Here is a 26294-nt window from a genome sequence, read left to right as displayed (position 1 = left end):
AAACTGTAAGGAAGTCAGATTACCTCATTCAGGATTTTTTGGATCATGTTGTACATAAGTGGACTAGCTGACACCTGCAGTGATTCAGAGCCTGTGGGGAACAACATGGTAAAGGTGTTATCCAAAACTCTTGCATAGTGAACATGAATGCATCTTACTAACTTTTCTACTATGCCAATTCCATATTATTGCCGAATGTGGGGTTTGATATATACCTGATTGAACATGTATGAGTTATTTGGCAAATATATATTCATCCGGCACAGTGTACAATCATATACATACCAAAAAGTTATTACACAAAATACCTGCCATCTGCACAGCCTGTGGAAATCCATCCTAGGATTGGAGAACATGTGCAGACTAGGAGCAGTGCTACGGCCCAACACTACACTGTTCTGAACAGTCACATCCCCCCTCCAGTCTGCACATGCATTTGTGCCATCTTAAAATGGGTTTCTATAGGTTGCATAGGCAGCAGTCATTTTGTGCCATTCCTCAACTACCCCATTAATGCGGAGTTCTTGTTTTTTGCCCCCTCAATACAAGCACAGCACTATTGTGTGCAGTAGGAATCCTCTGTAAACTTCAGAGATCTCTTCCAGCCACTCCCTCAGTTTACTGTAAACAGGCGATCGTTCATATATGAACGACTGCCTCTTTATATGGGAAGATCATTCAATTTTTATGTGTGCAGAAAACAAATGAAACGTGATTTGATTGTTGGCTGTGGTTACACTGAACAATTGTTCCATGCAAATGGGCTCTTACTGGAGACCAACTAATCTATTAAGATACGTTTGTTGTACAGATGGTTGAGAGGAAAAAAAAATCAGAAGTGCGTGCTAATTGTTGCATCTAAATGTGAACCATAGTGCACTTTTCAGTCGGCGTTCAGTTTCAGCCAGCATAAAAATAATCGCCGGCTTGCTCAGTTCTCGTTACATTTAAACACTCCCTACTCAGTTGGGAGGGGTATTACTCCTTAAGGAGAACACCTAGAAGGTGAGTGAGGAGACTTCTATTTCCCAGAGGAGCATCAATGGCCTTATATGCAAAGTACAATGGAACAATACTTTAGCAGCGTCCCCTATTTGATTTGCAGGAATGTTGCCATCCATGTCCAACCCTTTATACAGCTCTTTGGATTCTGGTTTGGCTTTCAACTCCAAATCCTTGTTCCAGACAGTTTTAGGGTTTTTGCCCCTTATCAGCGTGCAGTAGGATTCTGGCTTGGCTAGTAAGAGGTCTATTATGTGGGTCAAGAGGGATATCATCTCTCCTTAAGGAGAGCATCTAGAAGGTAGGGAGTGATTATAACCCTCCTGACCCATGTCATAGGCCCGTCTAGCCAAGCCAAAAACCTACTGCACACTAATGGGCAATCACCTCAAAACAGCTGACTGGGAATTGAAAGCCAAGGCAGAATCCATACACAGCCAGCCATTTCAGGGTTTTTGCCACTCAGTGCGCAGTAGGATTCTGACTTGGCTAGTAAATCGGGAGGGGTATCACTCTTTGATGAGAACACCTAGAAGGTGAAAAGGTGAGTCAAGATACCCCTCCTGACCCAAGTCAAAAGAGTCCCCCCTCACTAACCAAATCAGAATCCTAATGCACACTGATGAGGGGCAAAAATCCTGAGGCCTATGACTTTCGTCGGGAGGGGCATCTTCACTCCTTACCTTCTCACTCACCTTCTAGGCGCTCTTCTTAAGGAGTGAGGATACCCCTCCCGACTCACATTATAGGCCTCACTAGCCAAGCCAGAATCCTACTGCATATTTGGCTTTCAATTCCCAGACAGCTGTTTTGGGGCGATTGCCCATCAGTGTGCAGTAGGTTTCTGGCTTGGCTAGAGAGGCCTGTGACATAGGTTGGGAGGGGGATCATCACTTATTTTCTCAATCACCTTGCAGATGCTCTCCTTACGGAATAAGGATACCCCTCCCGACTTAAGTCATAGGCTTCTCACTAGCTAAGCCAGAAACGTACTGCTCATCAGTGTGCAAAAACAGCTGTCTGTGTAATCGATTCTGGCTTGGTTTTCAATTCCCAATCATTGTTCCAGAGAGCTGTATAGAAGGTCAGACATTTGATTTTCAGGAATGCTGCCATCCAATAGGCGGTGCTGCAGAAGTACTGTTCCATCTTCCTTATTTACGCATATCTATCTCTATAGCATTGAATGAGATGTGAAGTGAACAATTCTCATCGATGATCTGTTTGTCTATATAGCCTGCACAAGCGTTAGCAAATGAGTTAGCAGTGATGTCACTCGCTCGTACTCAGCTTCAGTACAAGTGCTTAGAAAGACTCAGTGTGGAAGACAAGGGATGCAAAATAAAATAAAAACTTGTCAGAATGACCTTGCAAAAGGCATATATAATATGCTAACAAACTACTCTGAAATCTGCACCAATACACTGTTCCACATGGGTTTACCCTTTGCAATTCGGAAAAAAAATGCAACTCAAAGGGCAGATTTGAAAGCCTGATGTCCAAAAGCAGTTTTTTGAAACTTGAGGTGCGCTTTAAAACAGTGATTCATACATAAGGTCCCGGGAGAAGGGTATGCAACATACCTTGGATGATGGCATCCAAATTGATATAGGCTATTGTTTTAAGATGCAGATTATTAAGGTAACCCTAGAATACATAAGAAAGGCATGCATATTAGCAAATGTAAAACCCATTCATAATACTTTTGCTTTATAGGTAAAAGGTTAATAATACTTGTAGGTTTTTTTACGAGCAGAGTTTTACTACAATAATGAAACTCTTCATTGCTCACTGAAGGACAGCCTGAACAAATTCAGACTTTGGCAGAAAGATAGATCAGAAAATTAAAAATACCTCCAACCACTCAGTTGCACCAACAGCTCCAAAGTCCCCTGCACTCCAGCTGGCAAAAACAATGCTCCGTCTGGGCTTATACCCCTCTGCAGAAGATATTAAGACATTAGTTGTACTAACATTTCCAATAAATTTTATATAGATTCTGAACTTTGATATCCCCCCCCCCCCCCCCCCCACAGCTATCAAACTCATTTCAGCAGCTGCCTCATCTTATATCAGACCTGAATAGCATGCATCTCAGGAGTAGCCTGGCTACAAATATGCTCATGTAAAAAGAAGCACTCTGAACAGTGCAGGGTCTCCCACTCATCTTCTCAGCTCCTCTGGCAGGCAGTGTGAGTTTGCGGATGGAACTTCCACCAGATATGCCTAGTGTGCAGAACATCTGCTAGATACAAGGAGATAAGTCTTGTTGCAACTTTCAAATGGTTGTTGGATTAGCAACAGCTTTGGTCACTATGTGAAGCCCAGTGTATTAAGGCCCATTTACACGCAAATAAATCTTTCAAACGACTGAACGATTAAAAGATTTTGCAATCTTTTTGCATCAAGCGTTAATGGCCATTAACACCATCATCTTCAATTGCATGTAAATTGGCATTCAGGGGCTGTTTGCAGAGCCCAGTGGGCGATTAATCACATGCCAAGCTGTGCAAGCAGCTGATTAGTTCTTCTCATGGCAGCTAACAAGGTTATCTACCACCTCCTGTAGAGAACACAGCATGCAGTCTATTGAGAAACTCTGTGGCTGAAAGATGGATTTTAAGTTCACCAGCAGACTGCACGATGCTAGCGCTTACATGTATCGATTATCGCTCATTTGACCACAATTTGAGCGATAATAGTTACGTGTAAATGGGCCTTAAGGCAACTTAAGCTCAGATGCAGCGGTACCTTTACACAGGACAACTGTTAAGCACTATTGCTCCTGTGCTTTTATGTAGAAGCAATAGCGGGCCAGATCACTTCCGGCAGTCAGCCTCCATGCACTGCAAACAGGCAGTAGTTCATAGATGAGCAACTAACTGCCTGTTTACACGGGCCAATAGCTGCTTGGTTTTCAGTTCTGCTAACAAAAAAAAACAAAAAAAACTAGCGACTCCAAAGAGATTTCTCACTCAGTGCCTTGTTGGCGGTCCCTTGTACATGGGACAACCATAGTCAGCGATTATTCCAGCAGTATCAACGTCATGTAAAAGGCATCTTAGGATTTTAACCCTTTGCAATCCAATTTTGGATTCAGGGTTTCCTAGGGGGGATTTCTCTTTCTGCCATTACACAATGGCACCATCTGCAGGATAGAGTGAGTACTGAGGTAGGTGACATGCTGGAGAGGCCCCCCCGACAACAGAGCGTCCAGTAATCTACAGTAAGAATACCCTGCCAAACGTCTTCCAACATCGGAGCTGTACAGCCTTCAATCAGAATGTCTTTAGATGTCAGACAGTGGATTAGAAAGGGTTAAAGACTTGAGTTGACGCACTGATACAACAGTATGCATTGAGACCAAGAGGAAGTTTCTTCCATTATTTGCAATGTACATAGAAGAGCACAGGGCAAGCAAAGATACAGCCAAGTCCGCACCTAACATGATCTCTAAAAAACACTGCGGCTTTAACAGCTGCAAATGGGAAGCCATGGGTTTGGAGTGTGACATCCAGTAAGGCTGTCACTGTAGACTTTGCAACAAATTTCAATCTTACATTGAAAGGGATGAAATCTGCAAAAGGAGTTCACATATGCCATGGATTTAAGATTACACACCAATTTCCATCGCAGATTTTTTTCGCCTGTGGATGACGTTTTCTAATGTCTCAGCGACTACTACTGTACTACACTGGATTTCCTGCACACAAACTGGTTGCGAAAAATCCGCTGTGTATATGTGAACAGTCAAACAACTGCTTTAGCAACTCTGTTACTGAACAGCCTTTTCTGTGCAAGTTTCTGTACTTAATTCTAGTGTTTAAAAATGGAAGGAAAAAAATAAAAAAAATTAAAAAAAACACAACTTACCCTTGGCCAGTTCTGATATCATGCGGGCAAGCTCCACAAGCAGAGATGTCCCAACAACTGCCTTACATACTCCCATGCCCATGGAATCTCTCTGGGCCCCAACGACAACGTAGTGATCTAAAGAAGCACCATAGCATAAAGTTCATGATCAGACTAAAAGTTTATATATAAAGCTCAAATCACTGAGGCAGAGGGATCAATAGAAGATCCAAGACTAATTCACTGTATTGATTCTTTAAAAATTAACCTTAATTGATAATTTCAAATATAGCGCCTCAAAAACAAGATGGGACAAAAGACATCTACAAGACAGATAGATCCCGCGTTTCAGTCACACTAGTGACTCATCAGGAACCCTAGATGCTTATAGATAAATATTGGTTTTAATAACACTTACGGTATCTAGTCATCTTCACCTATATCTAAAGTATTAAAACCAATATTTATCTATAAGCATCTAGGGTTCCTGATGAGTCACTAGTGTGACTGAAACGCTTCAAACCAGATACTATCATTAGAACCAGAACCTTATCTTTATTATCTGTAATCGTAAGTGTGAGATGAAGCAGAAACAAATCAGCTACTATCTGTGTTTATAATCATAAGTGACAGACATTCCAACTACTCTCCTAATCAGACAGGGGGATTGGTATAAGCATCTTGGGTCCTTCTCTAGGAATATACCACTTTCCAGTATTTCCGTCCCAGACGTAAATTTCTTTTATAGTGGCTGACTTATAGAACCAGATACTGATCAGCTACTAGCATCATCTACCATCTTAAAGGGGTTGTCCCGCGCCGAAACAGGTTTTTTTTTTTTTTCAACAGCCCCCCCGTTCGGCGCGAGACAAACCCGATGCAGGGGTTAAAAAAGAAAACGGAATCCCCACGCTCCGGTGACTTCTTACTTACCTGGTGAAGATGGCCGCCGGGATCTTCTCCCTCGGTGGACCGCAGGTCTTCTGTGTGGTCCATTGCCGATTCCAGCCTCCTGATTGGCTGGAATCGGCACGTGACAGGGCGGAGCTACAAGGAGCCGCTCTCCGGCACGAGCAGCCCCATTCAGAAAAGACCGGACTGCGCAAGCGCGTCTAATCCAGCGATTAGACGCTGAAAATTAGACGGCACCATGGAGACGAGGACGCTAGCAACGGAACAGGTAAGTGAATAACTTCTGATAACTTCTGTATGGCTCATAATTAATGCACAATGTACATTACAAAGTGCATTAATATGGCCATACAGAAGTGTATAGACCCACTTGCTTTCGCGGGACAACCCCTTTAAGGTATAGATTTCTCAACCACTCTTCTAATTAGATAGGGGGCTCTACATCATTTTAGGTCCTCCATCTAAAGGAGTGGATCAGTTTGTTTTGTCTCCACCCTAGACATTTCTTCTGGCCGATTATTCATCTGGCGGCTAACTATCATTTATCCTTGGTGGTCTTATCGACCCCTGGGATCTATCTGTCATCTTGTAGATGTCTTTTGTCCTATATGTTGTTTTTGAGGCACTATATTTTAAATCAATATAAGGTTACTTTTTAAAGGGTCAATACAGTGACTTTATATAGAAAGCTACAGCAACTAAAAGCCAGTGTCTTTGTTACCTGGGTCATCAGAGCCTTTAATAACGCCAAAGACATTGAGGATTTTCTTTTCAGCAAGCACATTGTTCACTTCAAGCTTAACCTTGTACTTGTTGCCAAGCATACAAACACTCCCCGAATCTTCTATGCAGCGCGGACTGTCAAGTTTTCTAGGGTAATAAAAGTATGATCATGTTTCACACAAGACAGCAATATAGCCTTCTGATCGAAGAAGAGAAAAAAAAAACCCAGCAAAGTCAGCCATCCTGTTGCATTACAGCATTCAGTGGTTGAATCCATTGCATACAGATCACTATATACATTTAGATGCACAGCAACAGTTTTTGGTCTAGTTTCAGGATGTTCAGTACCATTTAAGTTTTCAGCAGGATCATTTCAAACGTTACACAATACTTCGTGGGTTGAAGTTTCCAAAAGTGATATTTGCTAAAATGACACTTAATCAGAAGAAACTGATAAGAGATTATAGTATGTAACAGCCTGTGATATAAGTGGATTTGTCTTTACACTATGCAGCTCTGAGGGCAGAAGAAAGTGAGGCAAGCAATTTAATTAATGGCAGGAGTCAAATATTAAATCGCAGGTGTGGCTAGTCCACCACAGCTGAGAGGGGCAGACGACGCGCTCCTCTCACAAATACAATGGACTCCTAACTAAGCTGTATTTTCTGATAGCCAAGTCCCATAATTTTTGAGAAGAGAGCAGATCTGTCCTCAAACTATACTGCCTTCAACTGAAAGTTATTGCTTCATTCACTAAGTTTAAATACCATTTTACAATGTTTGAATTGCAATTAAAAAAAAACAAAAAAAAACACACCTATATAAAAAACAATGCACTTGAACATTGCATTACTAAGTCATTTTACAACCCACAAAATGTATCTCCACCCTCTGCTGGTTCACACATTGGCAAAAATAAAAAAAGTCACTCCTTGATCATACCCAATAAGCGATTTTCCATCTTTGCTTGAAAGTGTTTGAACTGGAATTTGTGGGAGTCCTGAAGATTTTGATGGTGGAAACTGGGTATGGTTAAATGAAGGGAAGCCAGGAGTGAAAGGATCACCAGTACCAAAATGAGCCTAGACAAAAAGTAGAAGACTGTATATAAACATAAAGCAATGTTCTTCTGGAATTCTACTTTCAAAAATCATTATTGCACTACACCACTCCCCTGAGCTGTGACTGCAGTTAGGGCCGCCTTCACACAGACAAACTCGCACATGATTTGTGCATTGTGAGATGCGCAAACATGGACTCCATTGTTTTGAATGCAGTTGTACATATGAGCGATATTTTCCTGCACGTCACTGTGATGCAGGAAACAAATCGCGGCATGTTCCATCTTACTGTGTGCTCTCGCATCTTAGCGCCAATTGTCTCCAATAGGGCCGGCGGCAGCATTGCATCACGTGCTAGATGCATGCGATGCTATGGCTCCCATTGAAAACAATGGGAGAAATTCTGGAATCCTCCACGGCGGATTGCTTCTTTTCCCAGTGTTAAGAGGCCGTTTTGACAAGAAAATGCCTCATCCGCGGGGAATTTACATGGAGGTGAGCAATTTGGGGTGGCGATTCACAGCTGCATATTGCGCTCGCCAGTGTGAAGTTGGCCTTAGAGCGAAAAAGGAAAGTTTTGCTTATTTTATGAAACTCACATGGCCAAAGGGAGAATCAATATCACCATTTCTCTCTGGAAACGTAAGGTCAGCAGGCTCAGGATAGATTATGACCCCAGCAGCTTTCGCACGTTCAGCATTTCTAACCTTTAAATAAGAAAAATAATGACATTTCAGGGCTCAAATGGCATAGCTGTAAAGAGGTGGAAGAGAAAGAGAAAAAATAAAATAAAAATAAATAACACATTTGCCCAGTTCAATGCAAAGGTTTAATTACACATACCTTTTCTGAGAAGGGTATAGTTCCAGATCTCACAAGAATCAGTTTTCCAGTTAAATTAACTTGCCCTGTGAGTTTTTCAAAGTCTTCTTTAGTACCATAACGACCATATACAAGGCTACCCTAAGAAGAAGTCATTTTATTATTACATAGGTGGGCACAGAATAAAAGACGCCGACGTGTTTTGGCTTAGAGTGCCTTAGTCGTAACATAATAGGTTATAGACTAGTCTTAATATAGAAAAGGAAATGATGGAAGACTGACGTATATTAAATCCCTCCCCAAATAAACCTATAAGCATATATTTACGTCATGGATGGCAAACAATGATTAGTAAAAGTACATGAGGTCCAATTTGTAATTTAAGCCTGCAGGGAATCTGGTTTTTAGTTTTAAAGATCAAAAGTTTCAAGAGCTAATCGTTTATGCACCCATTACCACCGCGTGTTGGTCCCCAATTTATTTATTTATTTTTTACACTATGCTTATTAGGCTGCTTTCACACTGGGGTTAGGGCTTTTGTTACTTTTGTTAAACCCATATAAATTGATTTGGGGTGCGGTGGGAAAGGACATGACTTTTTTTTTATTTGTTTCTCTCCTGCAAGAGCAGAGCAAGGATGGAAACCTTGAACTAAGCCAGGACACACGTGTGAAGGCAAATGGATGCCCACAAAATGTTGAGCGGCTTCTGATAGCACACATTTATTGGAATTTATGCTTGATACGATAATGAATGAAATGTCCGGCAATGGGAACCTGTAATTTGTGCTTAGTACACCAGACTACCACAAGAAGCAGGTTGTACGTACAATTAAACAGATGGCGTTGCAATTTATAAAGGACTAAGCTGAAACGATTTTTCATTGTAATGTGTTTGACAAAGTTTTTTTTTGCATAATGTATCTACATAATCCACATCTATTTTGGCCATAACTACAGCAGCTCTCAAAAGTAAGCAAATTTTTTTCAATGGAGGTTTTATTGTGAATAAGGATTTCCAATGGTTCAAGCTCTTAAATTTAATCCCATTGTTAAGGATACGACATAAGGAATCATCCTATCATAAGATAACTATGGATAATTTAAACAATGGCAGGGTACTCCGATTGATTGCTGGGCTCTGTTATTGGCTGCAGCCTATGACATCCCATAAGACAGGCAGGACTGCAGCTGGCAAGTCCAGAGCAGGAGTGCAGAGAGGCGACTATACGACAGTCTGTTGTGTTCGTGCACAGGGAAGGAATTCAGAGATGGTATAACCCCTTTAAGGCTGCTGTCAGACAAGATAAAACTAAAGATGCATTTAAAAGAAAAAAGCCAACTTACATTAACAGAGGCTGCAGGACTGTAAGCCACATATGACGTTGGATTATAGGTTTCGGCAACTGCATCACCACTCAGAAGTGATACTTCAGCCCTATTTGAGAAAAGCACATTTAGTCGAGCAGTAGACCTAAAGTGCTGGCTGATTCATGAAGACTACCACTATTTGAATGGTTAAGACCAACAGCCTAAACTACCTTCAGCCATACATATGCATGGTTGTTCGTATAATGCATAAACAGGCAGGGTCCCCTGCCCTGCTCCCCACACATGATATCTATAGTCCCCAAAAGTGAATATGGACAGGGTAGTCTTCGCGAGAACCAATCACTTGGCAATGTGTCATGGGAATTTTGCACTTCCCACAAGCTACTGAATTAAAGCACAGTAATGTCTTAGGCACAGCTCTTGTACCCCATGTCACCACTTTTGTCTGCCAGCTGTATATATTATGAGACCCCAATAGAACAATTGGGATCGGTGACAAGTCTGACCGTGGTCATTTAACCTAACCCCTTAGTGACCAACCCATAGTGTTTTTACATCCTGCCAAAGTGGGCTTTAATCCCCAAGGACGTAAAAACATGCTTCCTGCAGAGATTAAAGCCATGTGGGCTATGGACGTGACAGCTCCATGCTGTCAGTGCCCAGAGGTAGCTAACCTGGAGCTGTCATCTCAGGCCGCAGTGAGCCACCCCCCTTTCCCCCCCTCCCGGATCAGATCCATGGGTGCAGCTGAGATTACTCACCCCGAGTCTCTGTTCTGCCCTGTGGTGATCCGGCCCTCTAGGACCTGACACAGGCCTTCTACGCATGCTCGCCAGGCTTTGTTACGTCAACCCATGACCAATGTTCACCAACGGATAATGGAGATCACGGAAAAGTGAAAAAGTTTCTAATCCATGGGGGAGTTAAAATTCTCACCCCCGTCCTCCATGAGGTCAGGACCTGCCGCGAGCCTGGCAAATGTAAAATTCCCCTGCAATGGCTGTCAAAGACAGCAGAGTGCAGGGAGAGTTCACCAGGGACCACTGTATGCGATTCCTGGTCACATGATTACTGTTATCCATTGAACAAAAGTTAGGTGTTTAAATTTCCCGGGCAATCCTTGACTCTTGCATATGGGTCCACCATTATGCTGTGTTTTTTTTTTTTTTTTTTTTTAAAGTCTACCAAAGGTAGCTGAGAACCTGGAGAGGTCACGGGGGCCCGAGGTATGCGATTCCTGGTCACCTGATCGCCATTATCCAATGGATAATGGAGATCACGTAAAAGTTTAAAGAGTTGAAGTTTCGTCTACCCTCGCCAATGCGATTCGTGAGAGGAGATGAAACCTCTTACCGAAGGCCTCCAAATTTGAACATCAATGCAATCCTCCTCCACAGACCTTTCTGGCTTTTGTCATCGCTTGCTTCCAGCAATAGCAGATAGTGTCCTGTCTGAACATATGACTGCTGTGACACATCACTAGCAGTCACTGAGGCTATGACAAGTTTTCGTCCCTGGAGAACCCCCTTAAACCACCACTGTGGATGAAGCAAGTGACCACGACCAGGCCACTCGTTTCTGAAGCAGTCTGTCATTTTATACACCTACTCCCTCCACAAGTGAGCTATAATCAGTCAAAAAAAACAGAACCGTTATAGTCTACATATACCTAACATTTGCACACAGTTCTGGCTTTCAAAATAAAAACTAGACAAAACTTGGGAAAAAAAAACAAAACTATGCATTGCCTACCTGTTAAAGTCTTGTAAAGTGACATAATGTTCATCATCCCACACCTTATCCAGTCCCAGGCTGGTGAATTTATCATGCACCATCTTAGCCAAAGCATCTTCACTAGCAGAACCAGCTGCACGAGAATTCATAGTCAGTTGCCTGGAATTAAGAACAGGGCATAGAATTATATTACTGCATCCTCCAAGGGGCATGTGGTTCTTGGTGAAGCGACCAGGTCGATGCATGCAGACTTTCAGGCAATGCCTTCTTATTGTGTATGCAATAGCTTTCTTTATAAAGGTTATATTTCGCATTTAGAATAAAGCAGTATGTTGCTACACCACCACACTACATGGATGAAGGAACCTTGCTCTGCCTGCCAGAGGAAAACTATCAGAAACATTCAGCTTCTGCAGCCTAATCGGAGTGTAGAATGCATTTGAAAGAAATTTATATTGAATTAGGATATCACAGGCACTAACCACAGTTGGGGAATGTTAGCTCTTGAATACCAACTGACAGGTTAGCCAGTTTCCAACAGCCGTGAATCTCACGAGAGTTTTGTAGCACGTTTTGCATTTCTCAGAACGCATCGCCCATTGATTTCAACGGGACCTTAAATACATCGCACAGCTCTTGCATGCAAGTGTGATGAAAGGTTTCCTATTGATAGATAGGAAATACTTTCGATACGCTATCGCGCGAAAAATTCCGGTCCTGTCATGGGATTAACAGAATGGATTTTGCCTGAATATTGTCCTGCACCTGCGGTTAAAACGCAGGTTGATGAGCCCAATATCATGCTTGCCCACATGTAGGTAGCTTCACAAATGAGTTTAAAATCAGACTGCAGGTCTCCAGTAGACTGGAGTAACATGTAGACTAAAGGCCCATTTAGACAACGATTATCGCTCAAAAGATGTCACTTAAGCCACTTGAGCGATAATTGTGTCATTGACAGGCCAAGTTCTCTCAAGATGAGCAATCACTTTGCACTGCCAGCAGAGGATGCAGAAGACAAGCGGGGTGTCCCCACTTGTCTTCTGCATCCAGCTGTTCCCCGCTCCGAGCGCCCGGCTGTTCTACAGCCAAGCGGAGGATGCAGAAGACAAGCAGGGTGTCCACGCATGTCTTCTGCATCCAGAGATTTTCTGCACAGAGCGCCGGACTGTTATACAGCCGGGCGCTCTGTTCCGGGTATGGAGAACAGGAGTTGGACCGCTCTATTCTTCATATCCAGCCTGTTATCAGGGAGTGGGATACAGCTGAAATAGTAGTATCAGCTGTATCCCACTGTGAATCCCTGATAAGGCTCATCGTTGTCTTTCAGCACGCTGAAAGACAACGATGAGCGACGGCATAACGAAAACTGCAGGATGTCAGTGCAGTTACACACAACGATTATCACTCAAAAGATGGCTTTTTAGCGATAATCGTTGTGTCTAAATGGGCCTCAATAAGGAGTTTAGCCAAATCAGGTATACAAAGCAAGGCCTCCAGTCCAGAGCAGTAGTAGCAACACTTGTGATCCAAAATCCTTTTGTATGGTGGATTTGTAAGCATCTATAGAACCCAGAGTTTAATACAAGCGCAACAACGTTTCCCCCTGCGATTCAGGTTCTTAGCCTTTTCAGAATCTCACTCCATGATGCCCAGTAACTCATTCAGTTGTGCCCATACAAACCAGGGTAGTGTTATTCAAGCCAAGTGGGGTCCTAGGTGACAGGTGAACCAATAGATCTAATCAACCTTGTACGAGTGCCTGTGTAATGTGCCCAAGCTGCAGGTAGCGCATGCGGTTAACTGTCAGTTACTGGGCTGCACCTGTACTTCTAACTGGATGCGGTGGCAAGTACACTTCCAGTCGGGCAATTAGCAGTAAAACACGTGTGCTACCCATCTGCAGCTGCAAGTCATTGTGTACAGGCACCCCGATGTGGCAAACCTCAGCTAAATTGGCCTTACAAGTTTATCAGGGCACAGAGAGGATATTACAGTCACAGCTCTGCTACAAGTTTTATTACAGGAAAATAATGCATACACGTTACATATTGTCAGTATGAAGCTAAATATCTAGGCCAGTAAGCCAGGCTTCCATAGCATTGGATGTACAACAGCATGAACTTTGTGGGTCAAGTTCCACAAAACAGGAGGTACTAAACAGTATTACAGAGGTGTGTGAAACTGTATAGACTCATACATACTAATTAAAAAGGGACAAAAAGTGATTTTGATTAAGCCATTACACCTTCTTCTACAATTAAATATGAATGTAGTTAGACTTTCACTACATCAGATTAAGTGTCCATCTTTAATCAAAATGCACATAAACCTACCTATGGGGACAGCAGATCACATGCATTTATCAGGTTCATTCCACACAAAGATGTTAATACAAAACAAAGTACTTACTGAATGCTTCTCTCAAAAGGGGTGTCCTCAATCTTACTTTGAAACATAGGCCTTAGGGTACTCCAATACATGACTGTTGGCATCGATTCGTCCACACCATTATCCATGCCATCCTCCACACCATGAGCCGAGCATGGCAAAGGGACTGCATTACGTGACTGGCCAGAGCCAACGCGTCCCCGGTAACTTAAGTATCCAATAAGAAACCCTATAACAGGAAGATTTGTTTCATCAAAAGCATGAACGCATGTATAAGTTCTAGACTAGAGAGGCAAAAGTGTAAGAAAATCATAACTGGAACTATGGAGGGATCATATTGTGTCTACATAAATCTATGTAATTTTTTTAAGGTTTATAAAAAGGTGTACATTGCCTTAAATTCATTTAATGCCATGGCAAGTTACATGTCCTTGGCAGTAAAGTATTCCTATCTCTAGAATATAAAGCCTTAGATCTTGATATCATATTCAAGTATTCAGATCTATCTAGGTTCAATATTCAGACTGCAACACTCACTGGTAGTCAGTGACCTGGCTGAAAAGCTTTACCTTCATGTGTGCAAGGACCGCGGTGATAAGCTAGATCACAGCCAGTTACCGTCATCTCTCCCCTGTATAGCCTCTGCAAGGAAGTTGTGTCAGAGCCTCACCATATCATATAGCCATCACCCCATATCAAAGAATGCTTGCTCTGACTCAGTTTTCGGTTTTTTTTTCAAACGACTACAGGAATCAAAAGAAACAGATTTCCATCTATCTACCTCCTGTGACTAATAAGGCCATTTGTGAACTCTGATTCAGATGTTTACTGGAGCAAGAATTGCTGATCTTATTTCTGATTTGTGATCACAGACCCAAGTAGCATGTATGACCTTTGCAAATGATCTCAGCATCTGCCTGGGTCAGATTTTTAGCCAACATGAATTTTCAAGCAATTAAAAATTAAATTTTAATGCAAAATTGCATGAAGGCATCGTTAGCGTGAATAGCTGGGTGGCCTGTTCACTCTGTGCAGTTTGTCCACTTTAGGAAAATAAATGGATATAATGATTCATAGTTCAGGCTTTGTGTACATCATAACTGTGAAACACCTGGCAGCAAAAGGGTTATTCATGAATGGTTTAAAGGGACACTTAGTAATTTTTTCTCATTCATTGTGTAACAAGGCAACAAATATATCTAAGGCCAGCTAGTAATGCCCTTCTATTGGAAAATAGTCTTCAGTTGGGTCATGTGATCTCCTGTATGACTGCATGGACTGTACCACACATGCTATGGATTAGAGGTTCCTGTCAGTTATAATGCAGATAAACATGCACCTCTCCCCCAAGACTGTATACTTATGGTCTTTAACTTCTTCAGGAGTATATAGAGAGTAATGATAATTACTGTGTCCTCTCAAGAGGCAGAGATGGTACTGTGATCATGGGTTTTAATAGCACAGCACAGAGGAAGATAAAGCAGGAACAAGTAAACAAGATGGTGCATGATAAGTATCAGACAGGAGGTGCACTTCAGAGAAGTGACTGCATAATACACAAGGGACATCCAGAGTGTGACAATCAGGTGAGGGGAGCAGTGACGGAAGTGTTTCTGTTGGAGTGCTTCCTTATAGCTCCAGCGGTTTACCCCCTTTTAAAAACAGCATAAATACAAAAAGCATCCAATCCTCATTGGTAATAAGTGGTTCTTACCTATCAAGAACAAGAGAACTACCAGCAGAATTTTAAAGCACAAGCTTCTAGATCCATTATTCCCAGCCTGACGTTTCACTAGATGGTCTCCCATAGGCTGATCACCACACTCTTCCTCATCTGCCAGCTTCATCTCCACTTGACTGCTGTCTCCATCTGTTTGAGGGGTCAAACTGAAGCGTGTATAAGTAAGGGGGACCCTGCCAAACTAAAGCAAAGAACTACTTTAGTAACACATCACAAGCGGCATAGAAAGAGAAAAAAGTGTCATCTAACCCATTTAAAGGGGTGTTCCCATTTTACACATTTCTGTTATATTCTGAGGATTTGCCATAAATGCCTTACGTGGGAAACAAAAACTTTATTTTTTCCTCACAAGGCTAGTCATTTAGAATGCTGGGAAGCCTCCATGAGAAGCTCGTTAAGGTCCATTCATACACAGGAGATTTCTGAACCTAGAAGAATCCAGTCCATGAATCTGAATGGGGTTTCTGCACCTTGTGCATGAATTCCCCACCATAGACACTATTCATATGTATGGATCAAGTACAGAAATGTCTGCAACAAACCTGCCAAGTGCAACCACACCTTACAGAAAGCCAGAACATTTTAAGTGTATTTTTTTTAGATTAAAGATATTATAAAATAATAATGCTAGATACATAACAAATGGTGGCTTTACCCCTCCCCATTTCACTCTGATAACAACGGATTCTGCATGCAGTAACTTTCTGGTGTGTATACACTCTGGCGCTGGGCCACAGCGTGGGGGGGGGGGGGGGGGGGGGAAGAAAACATTTTTTTTTCTAAAAAGCAGGTGTAATGCACATGACAGCATGATGTGGTCATGCACAGTACCATTTTCCCATCATATGTAGCAGTACGCAGGGGCAGAGCTGGCTCCACAGCTCTAACACATTTCAGGAACCAGTACTTCAAGGGCCACTGCAGCGAAAACACAGTTTTCCCCATCTCTGTCACCCCCTCACCAGATTGCCTGTCACACTCTGGAGGTCTCATCTGTGTATACTTAAGACTGTAGCTAAAGGCCCATTTACACTGCACGAGTGTCAGGCAAGCGATGCCCGACACTCGTCCCTGTGTCTCCGTGCTCCTGCACAGGAACTAGCAGAGCTGGCTCGCACACAGAGCGGCCAGCGGGGGGGGGGGGCAGGTCAGTGCAGGAGATTTCTCTCCTCTCGCTCCCCCACCGCTCTCCTTTCACATAACAGTGGCCATTCGCTATGGAATGGCAGCTGTTTAAACTGCACGAGTGATGATCTTAATCGCTCATCTTTTATGATGCATGAAAGATCAGCGATGAAGCTCATCGATAAGTTTTAACAGCCGCCATTTAATAGCGAAGAAGAGAGAAATCTCCTGCACCACCCCCTTGCTGGCCGCTCCATGACCCAGCCAGCTGTGCTAGCTCCTGTGCAGGAGCACGGAGACACGGACGTGTCGGGCATCGTTTGCCCAACACTCGTCCAGTGTAAATTGGCCTTTATTTAGAAGGCTATAGGACCTAATAATTAATCTGATTAAGATTGAAGTGACTGGAATACAAAGGAGACCTCCAGAGTGACAGGCAAATAGGTGAGGGGCCAGGCATGGATACATGCGTTTACGCAACAGTGACCCTTTAAGCAGCAGAAGAGCAGGCGTTCCTTCACCCCAAGTCCGTCAACTGCTAACCTCTTCATATTGGAGCATCACAGGAAAGGCTTCCAGATTCCTACAGTTAGCCAGGACACAGGACCGCCTGCTCACCTTGCTACCTTTGTTTTACGAATCCACCATAAGACATACAAATAAAACACTTAGACTGCAACACCTATCTAGTCCCTAGTCCTCAGTATGCCAGTTTTAAAAATACACAGGTAATACTTTGGCCCCGACTGTAAAGTATAGCTTCAGCACTGCCAACTATGAGGAGATATATTGCAGCGGCTGATACAAGTTTGCGGTCTCGTACTCCTCAACGTCCAATTGTTACCATGCATTTTGGCCTGCCCCAACATGCCATCAAACTCTCGCTACCCCCAATTCCACTGCTGTCAGCACAGGTTTTCATACCCATGAGAGAATGCAGGACTGTCACACTCCCATCCACAACCATACTTACAATATTTGTAATAGTGGTCCGCGCTCTGTCCATCTTCATCTGAGCTTGATCAAACCCCTGCAATTAGAGACGCATTAGGATTAGATGTTCAAGTTATACCATCCTTTTGCATAACAAAAGTCATCAAGAACACCACTTTTCCGCTCGTGGTGGAAAAATCACAGCATGTTCCAATTTGTGCAGAAAAATTACACGAATGGTTTCCACTGCATGAGGCCTAAGGCCAAAGGACGGATTATTGCTGCAGAATTTGTGGTCGGACACCCGCTGCGAAGTCCGCAGCAATGTCTATCCATAGACATGCTATGTTAAACGGTTCTACTATGCACACGAGCGGAAATCAACTGCGATTTTCTGCGTCACAGCCCAGCGAGTCATGCAAGAGAGGCGAGTATAGGGTCTCTGGGGGTAAAGGGGAGGGGGGGCGCTGGCCTTATTCGCAGGCAGAATACGACCCGGCCGTGGGCATGAGGCCTAAGCCAGTATCACGAGCGCCTTCATGTGTCCATAATAGGTACAAGTCCCAGCCGAACAGTCAGGTTTGCTTACACAAATTCTCACCGTGTAAGAGTTTGGGTCAGCGATCGCTGTGGTCAGGCAAGGACACGATGTGACACAGTTTAGAGCAGGCTCCAGCATTATAAGAAAGGCTTTTCTTAAAACGTCTTTATGAACAGGTGCAAGAGGACAATGGCTGATGACTCGCGACCTTTGTTCTACTACAAATAAGTTTTATGGAAGAGGCACATAAGCTACATTTTTTTACATAGAATAAGAACTCAGGTTACACATTTACTAGGCTAGGAGTGTAATAGCAGCAAAACTGGTTGGGACTGAAAAGCTACGTGGGCAAATAACGCCTTCGTTATCTTAAACAATGAGAAGTCTCCCTGGCAGCAACTGTAGCTTGACACTGTGCCACAGAATAGCGTGGAGCCCATATGAGTTCAAATCACCCTGGCCACAGGCATAATACAGAATGGCAAGTTGGCCCATGCCCACGACTGGAGCTTGACCTCCAATCTAGCCATTGTCAATGCCATGGTCTGGGTATGCAGTTTACACCAAGCTTAGTTCCCCTCTTAGAGAAATAAAACACTGCTATTGCCCATGTGGGACTATTCCAAGACCACCATGTCTACCATAAAATGATAGGTTTGATGGGGACCTTCTTGGTCTCCGTTTGAGTTATGAAAGCCCATGTTTCCATCCCAACGGGAGCCTGTGACAGAATCTGGACACGAGGCCTGAACACTGTGGAACTTGCGATCCAAGTTCGGTTCAGAAGAACCCTGAAGGAGTGAGGACTTTGAGTGGGAGCCAAAGCTTACTGCTTAGGCTGGGTTCACACAGGACGAATTTCTCACTGCTTTTCGGCCAATCTGCAAGAATTCCACTGGAAATTTGCAGCTGTGGGTTTTGGAACAGCTTTGCCGCCTGCATTTCTGCTGCGGCCATCTCTCCCCATAGAGAAGAGAGGCCGCTGCAAAAAAAAAAAAGAAGATTGACATGCTGCGTATTTAATTTCCGCGCCACATGGCTGTTTCCGCACATTTTGTCCACAGAGTGTGGATGAGTTTTGCAAGATCTTGTCCACTTTGATGGCTAATCTCAGGAATAGGGGCCGCGTGCAGAATTTCCATGCGGACAGTCCACATGGAAATTCTGCAGCAAATCCGTCCCATGTGAACGCAGCCTTATGGGGAAAAATAAGCAAGTGCTAAAAACTACTGGGGTTACTTGTGATGAGAGGCGCACAACTAAATAGCACAGGAAAGCTATGTATTTGCAGATGCACTGCAGATCTAAGCTCCCATAGAGATGAATGGAGCACATTCACGCGTGATCCTCAGTTAAATGAAGTGCAGATGCCCAATGCTTCTATTTGGATGGCTTGATTTGCGGTACTACATAGATTCCACAAAGCATATCCGCCCGGACATTGGGCCCAACACCCAATGACCATGTATTGTCCAGCTTTTTCCAGCAACTCTGTCTAATAACACAGAATATATAACAAACTAAAGCTGCTCACATGGCTTGCTTTTTACCACGATTAACGTGGCGTTTTAAACACCATGGTACAATACCTCCATTGATTTCAATAGGGCTTCGCAGACCAGCGCTAGAAACACTGCAATTTTTTTGAGAGTTGTCTGTTTTATTTTTGTGCCTTTTAACAAACCTCATCACCGATCACAATGATGGGGTGCGTTAAACAATGCTGTAACAAGCATTCAAGAACACTGAAATCGCAGTAAAACGCTGTGGTTTTAGACGCAACATTTTGTGAACGCATGTGTGAGCGCGACCTTAAAGGGGTTGTCCCGCGCCGAAACGGGGTTTTTTTTTTTTTTAAACCCCCCCCCCCCCCCCCCCGTTCGGCGCGAGACAACCCCGATGCAGGGGTTAAGAAAGCAACCCGCACAGCGCTTACCTGAATCCCGGCGGTCCGGCGTCTTCATACTCACCTGCTGAAGATGGCCGCCGGGATCCTCTGTCTCCATGGACCGCAGGGCTTCTGTGCGGTCCATTGCCGATTCCAGCCTCCTGATTGGCTGGAATCGGCACGTGACGGGGCGGAGCTACACGGAGCCCCATTCAGAAAAGAAGAAGACCCGGACTGCGCAAGCGCGGCTAATTTGGCCATCGGAGGGCGAAAATTAGTCGGCACCATGGAGACGAGGACGCCAGCAACGGAGCAGGTAAGTATAAAACTTTTTATAACTTCTGTATGGCTCATAATTAATGCACAATGTACATTACAAAGTGCATTAATATGGCCATGCAGAAGTGTATAGACCCACTTGCTGCCTCGGGACAACCCCTTTAACAAAGCAAGACCGAGTAATGACAGCTGTATGAGTTGTCACCCAGAGATCATTTAAAGGGAACCTGTCACCACCCTTGAGCCCCATCAACTATGTTGTGGAGCTCAGAGGACCAGGGTGCTGCCTTTCATACTCACCTGGCGGCCCATTACAGCACTGTGTGCCTATGAAGTTGGCACCTGCACACAGCAGGACTGCTCTGCAGGAGAGCTCTACCATAGAGATGAATGGGAGAACACGTGCACGAAGCCTTGTGAAAGACACGCTGTACGTGCCAACTTTGCAGTGAAAGGGCGCAGGAGAGTGGCACCCACAGCAAGTATGAAGAAGCCCTCAGATTTCCCACCTTCGTGCACCATAAAGTAGTTTATTGGGCTCAAAGGTGATGACAGGTTTCCTTTAAAGTATGTGTGTGATCACACCAATTGACAAGCACCAACCTAGTGTTTTCTATATGCCCTCCAGTATTAAGATCGCTCACTCTAATTATAGTTCAGGACATGAGAATACATTTTTTGTTCTTCTTGAGAAATCCATTTGCTACAAGATCCTTCATGGCAACCACATAAGCCAGGAGTGTTCTTTAGCCTGAATTCCAGGAATCACATGAAGGTCACATTGTACAGTACACAGCAGTGCTGGCTGCTCTATACAGGCTAAGCTGATTAAATAAAAATGTGATGTGTTAGAAACATTAGCCGCCCTTCAGTGGTAGCCATGCTTGCTGCTGACAGTGCCCCCAGGACCTTCATGCAAACTGCCTGCAGCTAACAGCACTTACTACAGTAACTACTCATCTTCCATCCGGATGGGATTTCATTCATTTTGGAACATTCTAGGAAGGCATTTTACCTCCAGACAGCCACTTTAAAGCGACCCTCTGGTTTTGAGACAAAACTCTGTCCCAGGACTGGAAGGACAGGGTTGGGGTTATATTACTTGTAGCTCTCATTTATCCCTCTGATAGGTCCTGTTTTCAGCCTTTCCAAGATGGCAAACACCATCCTCAAACTACGGAATTCCCACAGTGCATTAGAAGTGTTAGATTACTGATCCACTGCACCTGCTCTCGGATTGGCTAGTGCCTATTATGCAAGCAGTACACTGTGCGCATTAATATATTCCCCCCCCCCCCCCCCTTTTTTTTACACGCATATTATATGCAATGAAAACAGCTAGTGTGAGTGACAGTGAAAAAAAAAAAAACAAACAACAAAAAACAATGTTTTAATGGCTGCAATGTACTGCGTATTCTACGCAGTAGCGCATTTGAAATGCATAATAAGCGAATGTGCCCAAGCCCTTAGGGCGCTTTAACATCTGCATTAGGGATCCTGTTTTTTCCTATTCCGTTCAGAAAGCAGTTAAAGAAAAATCTCTGCGGCCGAACGCTTCTGTCTCTGGACAGAACCAAACTGCGCTGGGCAAGCCCCAATGACTATACCGCTTTTTCTTGCGGTATTTTTAACAGAATCTGTGATGGAACCTCCAGCCGGAAGTTCAGACGCAGATGTGAAACCGGCCTTAGAAAGAGTCTACAGCAAAAAAGGTGTTTAGAGCTGGCAGCATAGAAGAATGGGTGCAGGTAGTATATACCAAACCTCTCGCCAGACTGACCTCGAAACCGGAAGGTCGCTTTAAGCCCCTTCATTGAACAATGGACTGTTCCCACATGAAATCCACACACTTCTACACCAGCAGCAAGACAGATGGCTGAATGCACAGGAGCGATCACATAGCCTGCCTGTTCAGCTCACCCCCCTGTACATAGGAAGCGCAGGGCGGTCTGTGCACTGCTTGCCAGCGATGTATGGATTTCACATAGGAAGAGCCCCATGCAGACACCAGCTGTTCAGCGGCAGAATGCTATAATTACAAAAAGTTTAGAGACATATCCCATTAAAATAAAGTAGTTCCTCTAAGTGGTAAGACTAATTCTTGAGCTGCAGGCACTAGTTCCATGCTCTTGCCTAGTCCGGAGCCACACTTCTCATAGATCATGTTGGACGAGTAAATAAGTAGATAGTCTTGCGCAGCAGTTATCACACAAGCCCAGGAATCAGCTGCACTACAGTCTCAAGGAGCCAGGCCTGAAGACGCCGGCAACCACTTCCGAGATCTGCCATGTGCCTGAAGAACGTCTAGTAACCTTGAAGGGTGGAGCCCACACGTCCTAAGAACCTTCAAGGGGGAAGACATTCTGCCCTCTATATAGGGGCATCATGTGCAAAGCACTGCCACCACTGCAGGGTCCTGGGCACAGCCCACGTGGTACAAGGCAGACTACAAGGCAGCTGCTGCCAGCTCTACCCCAAACCTGTCACTGTCAAATGAATGAAGAGCAGTCAGGAAACGGGAGAGAAGAGCCCTGCCCTGCAGGGAAGGAGAGGGCAGCTGCCATGTGACCTTCAAGGTGCCACCTGGGTGCAGCGTCACTGACAGGCCGGGGGTACATAGGGCAGACACTAGGGCTGACAATGGGCAGCGCGCACCAGAGGCCGCTGCATGCAGGGAAGAACAGAGCGGGCCGCACGTGTACAGCGGCAATGAATGGAGCCCGAGCGCTCAGCCATTAGTACACGAGCGCCACCGCAGCCTGCAGGCACATACAGCGGGACCAACCCCTCACTTACCTCCTAGCCGGCCAACTGAACTCACAGCAGCGTGCGCCCTCTCATTATACCGCCCCTCGGCACGTACGCAGCGGCCGCCCCCTAACAGAGAGCTCCGCCTCCTGCTGGGCGGGAGCGCTGCGATGAGAAGAGGGAACCGCCGCCTGCAGGTGAGATGTGGGTATGACGACCGGCGCATGCGCTGTACCTCTGTAGGGTTGATATATGCGTCGGAAGACGCAGCGCTCTCACTCATGCAAGCGGTAGAGGAGCTGGTCGTCCTTGGCTGTACAGACGCCGTTTAGCGGCCGCAGCGTGTACAAAACCGCCTCCCATCACTGCGGAGAAGTAGCGATCTTCTGGCCGCCAGAGGTTTGGCAAGTGTTTCCCATTGCTTTCAATGGGAAACCTCGCATCGGGTGCTCCTTGCACATAGTGCAATGCTTTTTCCAGCCCCATTTAAAACAAAAGGTGATGTGTTTCGAGGGAACGCCCAAAGTTAGGACATGCCACGATTTTTTGCCAGGCCGCGGCGGGTAATGGCGGAGTTTCTCTGATTGTTTTCAATGGGGAAACCACGCATCGCACCGCGTTCACTTAGGCCGCCTGCAGCCGGGGGGCGGGTCGGATCCGGCGGCGAGGATTCTCGCCACGGGACCCGACCCGAGCGCCTGCAGGGACCAGTGCGTACTCACCTGCGCCCGGCGGCTCCGGCTGTTTGATTTGCCACGCAGCTGGCGCATGCGCAGACTGGAGCGGGCGGCGGGTGAGTGACATTTCTGTGCGGGGCTCGAAATAGAGCATGCCGTGATTTGTTTGCCGCGCGATATTTCGCACGGCCGTCTGCATAGGATTGCGTTTGTACAATGTTTTTCCTCGTGTGAAGCCCGTCTAACGATTGACTTTTCCAGCCCCTTTGAGCTGAAAATGTGATGCCTTTCAGAAAGTGCCCGTTCTATACTTCTGGAGTCGATGCATGCACGTAACATCAGGGTGGTTCCTAAAGCTAGAAGGGCCCGTCCCTGCGCGTATGCTGGTGCCTAAGTGTAGCACATGCACATTGGTGTAACGTACAATGTCTCCAGCTTAATGGAGCTGGAGACATCAGTCTTTAGAAAAGGGTTGCGGTTAGTGCCGATGGATGAGGAGAAAGCCTGGACTTACTCAGCCAGTGAACTGCCAAAAAGACGGTTCACGGCTCAGCGGCACAAGAAGACGGACTTCAGGGCGCCGGACTCACTTTGAAATAGAAAAGGTATACTTAGTTTAGGCTGCTGCTTTGAGGCCACAGACCTTCGTTGATGTGAACAGAGCTTATATTAAGAAACCTCTGTAAGTACAGGCTGCCATTAACCCCTTAAGCAGAAGTTGGAAGGAAATGTATGGGGCAGATTCAGGAGTTGAGCCACTTAAAGGGGTTTTCCAGGGAAACGCTATTGATGACCTATCATCAGGATAGGTCATCAATAGTTGATTGGCTGGGGTCCGTCATTTGGGACCCCCGACCGATCAGCAAATACCCAGAAGCAGAGGCGTAACTTGAAGCTCCTGGGCCCCAATGCAAAACCTGTAACGGGGCCCCAAACTATAATGCTTTATTCATAGTACTGGACTCCTTATATGGAGAAGAGAGGCCTTATGGGCCCCCCAAGGCTCCTGGGCCCGGGTGCAACTGCATCCCCTGCATCCTCTATGGTTACGCCCCTGCCCAGAAGTCAGAGCCTAAGGGTGACTACCCACCACAGTTTTTATTTTCCCTGCGAAATTCGCAGCATTTTTTTTCTGCAGGGGTCTATGGGACTTGTAATGTTAAAATCGTGATCACGCGAAATCGTGATTTTGCAGTAAATTGCGGTTTTGCGCGATCGCGATTTTAACATTACAAGTCCCATAGACCCCTGCAGAAAAAAAAATGCTGCGAATTTCACAGGGAAAAAAAACTGTAGTGGGTAGTCACCCTATGTCTCTGCTCAGACCTCTGTGTAGTGGCCGGCGCTTGTAACTGCAGACACAGCTCGCATTGAAATCAATGGAAGCCTTGCCTGCAGTTACAAGCACTGGCCACTACACAGAGCTCGGCACAGAGACCACCACTGTAACATCTGTGTATTTGCGGTGCTGACAGCATGTGCCCGCTCAGTTGATCAGTCGGGGTTCCAAGTGACGAACCCCAGGCGATCAACTATAGATGACCTGCCCTGAGGATGAGTCATCAATAGTATTTCCCTGGAAAACTCCTTTATATTCATTGAATACCTGCTGTGTCTTACTGCTGGCAGCCACATGCTTGTTTTTAATTTTTTCCTTCTGCTTTCTTTGTATTGTTCAGTGTGTAAGATTTGTTAATATATTTTACTATTATATACTACATTAGTCAAAGGGGAAATTTATGACCAGGGGATTATTTGATGACCCTTTTCTGGTAAGTTTTTTTTCTTCTTCTTTATTTAAGGCCTTTATCACATGGGTGACAGCAATATCACATCAGTATTCTGTGCAATAGCGCTGCGTTTTCTTGCTTGTGTTGCTACAAAGTCGTACGTGGTGCTGCAAAGTTGTGCAACTTTGTAGTGCTCTTTTGCCAAGATTTTTGGGAGATCTTGAAAAGTAAGCCCCAGCTGCATGGAAAAAAACAAAACAATACATCACCTAAGAGGCGCTGTCCGGCTCTGCCGCACGTCTCCTCTGCATCTCCGGCTCTTGTTTAAAGTCCTCTGGCAGAGCTTTCTGGTCAAGACTTTGAAAAACCCTGCCTCCAGGAAGCGCTGCCTCTGATTCGTTTTGGAGTGCTAAATGGCTGTGATTAGTTCATTGAGCACTGGTTTTGATTGGTTCTCCAGCACCACGGCTCAGACAATCAGAGGCAGTGCTTCCTGGAGGCAGGGTTTTTCAAAGTGCTGACCAGAAAGCTCTGCCAGAGGACTTTAAACAAGTGCCAGAGATACAGAGGAAATGTGCGGCGGAGCTGGACACCGCCTCTTAGGTGATGTATTGTCTTTTTTTTTTTTTTTCATGCAGCTAGGGCTTATTTTAGGGGAAACAGTAGAGTTTCCTACTCTAAAAGTTGTATTGAATGTGATGCAACACATAGGAAGGTTCCATAGGGAAACATGGCCTACAAAATCTCGTAAATCGCGGCAATATTCAGCAACCTGCAATTTTTTTCTCGCAATGTAGCAGCTTA

At 44.8% G+C, this 26294-nt stretch overlaps 1 protein-coding gene across 1 annotated transcript in view; it reads right to left on the bottom strand.

Annotated features, from left to right (window-relative positions):
• Positions 1-23213, bottom strand: part of TFRC (transferrin receptor) — a 38855-nt gene extending 15642 nt beyond the window's left edge. The window contains exons 1-14 of the mRNA XM_066602413.1: positions 23132-23213; positions 17668-17724; positions 15543-15750; positions 13850-14057; positions 11456-11596; positions 9719-9809; positions 8394-8513; positions 8150-8257; positions 7432-7571; positions 6488-6636; positions 4876-4992; positions 2857-2942; positions 2586-2649; positions 24-91 (exon numbers count right to left, since the gene is read on the bottom strand). Of these exons, the coding sequence (XP_066458510.1) occupies positions 24-91; positions 2586-2649; positions 2857-2942; positions 4876-4992; positions 6488-6636; positions 7432-7571; positions 8150-8257; positions 8394-8513; positions 9719-9809; positions 11456-11596; positions 13850-14057; positions 15543-15750; positions 17668-17706 (1539 nt within the window). The 5' untranslated portion in view covers positions 17707-17724; positions 23132-23213. The remainder of the gene's footprint in view (positions 1-23; positions 92-2585; positions 2650-2856; positions 2943-4875; positions 4993-6487; positions 6637-7431; positions 7572-8149; positions 8258-8393; positions 8514-9718; positions 9810-11455; positions 11597-13849; positions 14058-15542; positions 15751-17667; positions 17725-23131) is intronic.
• Between the last annotated feature and the right edge of the window lie 3081 nt (positions 23214-26294).

This window comes from Eleutherodactylus coqui, chromosome 1, assembly GCF_035609145.1.
Source record: "Eleutherodactylus coqui strain aEleCoq1 chromosome 1, aEleCoq1.hap1, whole genome shotgun sequence".
NCBI lineage: Eukaryota > Metazoa > Chordata > Amphibia > Anura > Eleutherodactylidae > Eleutherodactylus > Eleutherodactylus coqui.
The sequence above is the reverse complement of the archived record's forward strand: the minus strand, read 5'-3'. Positions and strand labels throughout refer to the sequence as shown.